The sequence below is a fragment of the Ipomoea triloba genome, chromosome 5 (assembly GCF_003576645.1).
Source record: "Ipomoea triloba cultivar NCNSP0323 chromosome 5, ASM357664v1".
NCBI lineage: Eukaryota > Viridiplantae > Streptophyta > Magnoliopsida > Solanales > Convolvulaceae > Ipomoea > Ipomoea triloba.
This window is the reverse complement of record NC_044920.1, coordinates 13781061-13786823: the sequence shown is the minus strand read 5'-3', so window position 1 is coordinate 13786823 and position 5763 is coordinate 13781061. Positions and strand designations below refer to the sequence as shown.

At 32.7% G+C, this 5763-nt stretch overlaps 1 protein-coding gene across 1 annotated transcript; it reads right to left on the bottom strand.

Moving 5' to 3' along the window:
- Window positions 1-302: 302 nt before the first annotated feature.
- LOC116019027 (pentatricopeptide repeat-containing protein At3g25210, mitochondrial) lies at window positions 303-2991 on the bottom strand. Its single transcript, XM_031259092.1, has one exon. The coding sequence runs from the start codon at window positions 2875-2877 to the stop codon at window positions 1729-1731; it is 1149 nt and encodes a 382-aa protein (XP_031114952.1). The 5' UTR covers window positions 2878-2991; the 3' UTR covers window positions 303-1728.
- Between the last annotated feature and the right edge of the window lie 2772 nt (window positions 2992-5763).

Genomic DNA, 5763 nt, shown 5'->3' with positions numbered 1-5763 from the left:
AATTACTAAAGAAAATAAGCAAGGAAGAAAGAGTTAGTTTGACCAACGAATAGTAAATAAGACAAATAAAATGAGACAGAGGGAGTATATTTAAAAAAAAAAAACTAAAAACCTAAGTTTTAATTATATATATATATATATTTATTTATTTATTTATTTATTATAATAATTATACGAGGACGGGATACCCTATCTCTGTCCTCGTCACCGGCGGGAAATTACATACATTCCCCATCCCCGTCCCTGTATCCCAAAAAGTTTTTCCATTGCCATCCCCCGTCAAGACGGGGATTCCCTTCGGGTAGGACAAATTGCCATCCCTATGATATGTTAGGGAATTAGTTTATTTTAAGAAGAAATTACAAATAGCAGTGATTTTTCTTGTGATGGTCTACTTTTCATTCAGTTCCCACCGATCAAGCGATGAACGGATGAAGAAGTGCACCTGCTGCAAAACCAATGTTCAAGCTCTTTATAGCCATGAAGGACTTGAAGCTGTGACCTGAACAACCATCATCTGTCACATCTTCGTCACCCCTTGCAATTATATCCACAGGTATGATTCATGGAATTATAAATAACTGAGCACAGACCTTGCTACCAATAACCCCAAATTAGTGCCTTTTTGGATAACTCCAACCAAGTTGATTAAGGATATAGACTTGTAATCATACTATGAGTCCAAATCCCACCCCCTTTTTGGTTTGAGTCGATCAACTATTGACGGTAACTAAGATGGTTTACCTCCGTGTAATCATTTGCCAACTAGAGTCACAAGACGAGATTTACCCAGTGAACACCTCGGGTTTCCCTCGTCACCACAAACTAGTGCCTTCACTGCCCAAAATAAAGATTGTAAGAACACCAGGCACAGCTCATCCAAGGGAATAACTCTTGAACATACTGAGACTCGTATACCCTCCAAACAGCTGAAGATGCCAAAAAGTTCAGTGTTCTTGCAATATCTAACATCCACTAATTCAAGAGAGCCTGGACTCACTTTGCCCACAGCTCCACTTAATGGTGCAAAGTTGGCACATAGCACCACCACTGCAGTTCCAAAGAAGCAAGCAGATCTCTATTCGTCCCAAATTCTGAGGGCCAGTGACCGCATTCAAAGTCATCTAAAGAGCAGCACTTTGCCCCTCTACCAAAACAGGATCCAATTCTTTGATACCAACCCTTTCCAACTCAGAAGCACACAGGATCAGACCAAGATATGACCTATTATCTGCAACCGAGTTCTTGTTTAGACCCATTGATTGTAATCCAATGTTTCCACCATCTTCACAATTTTTTCATACCCTTTATTATCCTTCGGCTTCCTCTTGTTTCTGCTTAAATCCAACCCTTCCTGAAGATACAAAGCATACAATTCCCTTCTTCCAGCTGACAATGCAGCCAAGACTGGACCAAGCCCATAAATCCCTCCTTCAACCATTTTGTTAAAAGCATTTGGTGCCACTGACTGTGCACATAGAAATATAGTACTTTGTATTGTTTACAAGAGAAATACAGTGAAGGCATTTGCTATTAATGTTCAATGAAATATTATCTGAATGTTTCAACAGTATGTGCTGGTAATAAAAGTAGTACAAGGCATCAAACTTACACTAGACTATTTGACAAATTAGGCTGAAAGAGAAAAAATAATGGTGTCTTCGGTCAAATTACTAGGATTCAAGTATGGCTTTGACATCTAGAGCACTTTGAGAAATCAAGAAACAGTTATTCACGACTTAAAAAATGCAACACATCCAACAAAGATTTGTAGGTCTTCTCATTCATGAAATTATCCCTCTTTCTAAATTCTTCAAGAAGGTCAAATGCTTTCTCCCCCTTCCCGTCCCTACACATCTCTTCCAACACAGTTTTATAAGTCAGCAAATCTGGAGACATTGAATTACTCAACATATCAAAGACCACCTCAATAGCATCATCAAATCTCCGTTCCATTGCTAGACTACAAATTAAAATCACATATGTACTTCCCTTTGGAACAAAACCTTTATCCCTCATGTCTTTATAGAACTGTCGCCCTTGATTCACTCTCCCCTTCTCACACAACCCTTTAGCTAAATAACTATATGTGTATGCATTTGGTTGGCAACCATATAATCCCATTTCACAAAACACCCTAATTGCTTCATCAACCTCGAGACATTTTGAATAAGCCTTTATGATCATATTCAAAGTAAAAGTATCTGGAATCACGCCAGAGGCCTTCATCTGCTTAGCTAATGATCTCACTGAATGTAAATACACATAAGAAACAGTTAGCCGATTAAATTTACGGAGAAGAGCATTCAGTAATAATGTGTAAGTTTCCAGGGAAGGCTTGGCATCTTCGCATGCCAACATTTTCTTGTAAACATCAAATGCGCGATTAAACAACGATTTACGGCCGCAGCAGAATTTAATCATGGAGTTGTACAGGGGGAGGCTCGGAGGGCAAGCGCCTGCGAGGACCTCCTCCACCAGGGTTTCTGCAACACGGTATCGCTTACCGGAGATGGCAATTCGGATAATGCGGAGGTAAGTGACATGGTTGTGCTTGTAGCCTCGCTGCTGGCCTGTCCAACGGAAAATGTCCAGTGCCAGGTCCGGGTCGGATTGGGCCTGCAAGGCTTCGTCGACGTCTGACGGCGTGAACCCCGGACGGAGTTTGCTTATCCATGAATCGAAATGCTTTTCCGATGGGGTTAGAGTCCGGGGATTAGGGTTTGGGAGGTCTTTAGATGGGTGCGAGAAGGTTGGTGCACTAGGGTGGAGGTGGAAGTGAGAAGCTGAAGCATCGGAAAGGGGCCTGAGAGAAAGAGAAGAGAGGATAGATGATCGGAATCTGGAGATAAAGGGATGTGGTACCACTGATCGCATTGCTACTGGAACGCAGGCCAAGAATTCGCCGGAGGATTTTCACGGTAGAAATGGAGCGCAGTTTGGTCACCGCTTTGAACTTGAAAACATTCGGAAATTGGAATTGGTTGACTGTTTATTTGGGCTATTGTAATGCTGTAGTAATTTGGGCCACCATAAAGATGAGAAGACAATCTCCAATCAATTCAGTATAATATATTATCAAAGAATTTTTAGCACTTTTGATTCCACGACTATAATGCCACTAACAACTTTGATTCAGGACTTTTAAAACTTGTAGAGTTGGTCCACGACTATTACTTTCTTAGTAAATTTGGTTCTTCCAGTACTTCCCCGTTCTCTTTTGGCTTGAATTCTTTTTTAACCCATTTTAGCATGGACAATCTTGTCTTTTCCATCACACCCACTAATAACATAAATAAATATATAAATAAAATTAATAGCAGAGGTGATTGAAATTGAAATCACCCAACTCCACTTTCAGTTTTACCCTCCATAGTATAAACCCTAACTTAAATCAAAATTAAAAATTACCGTACCCATCACCCAAGTTTCTCAACGCATCGATCTTCAGATGGGATTTCAAGCTTTTGAAATTACTTTAATATGAGTTTGAGGAAGGCTCATAATTTCAAGTTCTCAGCTCCAAAGTAAAAGTAGAAGAATGAGTTCGCGTAATCTGAGAAATAATTCAAAAATGCTGCAATGTAGTAAGTTTTTTATGTCTAAACTATTAATTTTTAACTAAACTAGTAAATTACCCGTACGATGCACGGGTAAATTTTTGTTATTATATATTTAAATAATAAAATTAATGATAAAATTATAAACAATTCTAATATTTGAAAATGCACATGTATATGAAATTATAAGATTTAATTTGAATATTAGTGTTATTTAATATATTTATTTAAAATTATATGTTTAATTTCCTATATGGGCAGGAAAATTTATAATAAATTCCAATATAAATGAGGTCGCTTTGTTATGATTAGTATACGATAATTAAGGAGTATATATTATTCTTAATTATTATTATGCTAACTAGTATTTTCGCCCGTGCGTTGCACGGAATGGATTTGTTATAATATTTAAAGAATATTTGGATCAATATACAATTATATATATTATAGCATCGAATATTATATAGCGTAATTGATGAAATTGATTGGATCGATTATGTTTTCTGATGTTTTCCTTTGAATTAGAATAAATAATTGTCCAATTACCCGGGCGTGGATAAATTTTTTTATATTATATATTGAGATAATAAAAATAAAGATGAAATTATAAAAAATTCTAATATTGAACGTGTACATTTATTTGATTATAAGATTAGTACAAAAATATTACTCAATTAATTGAATAATATATGACTTGTTTGGCTAAAATTATCTTTAAAAGATCTATAAGTAATATGACTTATATAATTATATTATGACTTATATAATTATATTATTACTAAAATAAATATGAGAAAATGAGAAATAAATTAATTGTAATTATTATAAAAATAAATTCAACGACCAATGCTTAACTTAATTATCATAATAATTATTAGGCAATTATTATTAGTCAATTACACTAATATATGTGTAATTATACTTTTATACTTTAAGTATATTCATTTTCCCCATATTGCATTTAGTTTTATCTTCCTCCTCCATATTTGAATGAATTAATTTTGATTATTATAAAAATCTAACAACCCATGTTCAATTAATTTTTTTAAAGTTTAAATAACTTAGAGTTTTCAAAAGGAAAGTATAATTAACTATTAAAGTTTTTAAATAATTTTCAGTCAATTAGTAATATCCTTTTCTTTTTCCGATAAATGATTTTACTTTTATTAATAGTGTTGATACGTGAGTATACATATTATCAATTTATAAATATTAGTTAATTTCTATTTTACATTTTCTTAACAAATAAGCTTTATTAATTATTTGACCAATAAAATATTTCATTAATTGACTACAAAAGTTTAGGCGGGGAATGAAATAGGAGGATTTTACTTTTATATATAGTATAGAATATAGATTACGATCTTTTTATATTTTAAATCAATTAGTAATATCATTTTTCTCGGAATAATGGTCAAATAAACCACTGAACTGCACACAAAACTGCAATTAGGCCATCGCACTCAAAAAGAATGCAATTGGATTCCTGAACTATATAAACTCATGCAATTAAGTACAAATTGACATGTTTTCAAAAAAAAAAAAGTCCAAATTGACCTGTTTACCTACAATTGTGATGACATGGTGGTTACTAATTTTAAAATAAACTTTTTAAATAATTTTAATTAAAATAATTAAATAATAATAATAATAATAAATTTAAAAAAAAACAGACATCTCCGGCAGTTCTTCTATTTTTTTAATTTTTTTTTAATTATTAGTGCCGATTGTTATGTGTAAATTAATATCAGGCAACCTTATCTAGGAAAAATGAAAAGAATTACGTAGTAATATTTACCTAATTTTCGTTCCATTTTTAATTGATGATGTAGAATATTATTATTGAAATATTTCCGTTTCATTTTTAATTTCCGTTCCTTTTTTAATTTATCTTTAATATTGTTTATAATATGCCTTTATTATTTATGATGTAGAATGTTTTCCTTTTTTAATTAAATTGCAATGATATGACCATTTCCTTTTTCATTTTAGTTAATTATGGATATTTTTTTTATTTATAGTCAATTATTAATATCATTTCCTTTTATATATTCAATCAATTAGTAACATCATATTCATTTTAGTCGATTTTTTTTTATTTTCAGTTAATTAGTCAATTAGAATAATAGATCCACTGGTATTTTTACCTAATTTCTGTTCTATTTTTAATTAATGATGTAGAATATTATTATTGAAATATTTT

Bases quoted from the DNA above. Each gene is read 5' to 3' on its own strand.
- LOC116019027 (XM_031259092.1), bottom strand. From the start codon at position 2,877: ATGCGATCAGTGGTACCACATCCCTTTATCTCCAGATTCCGATCATCT.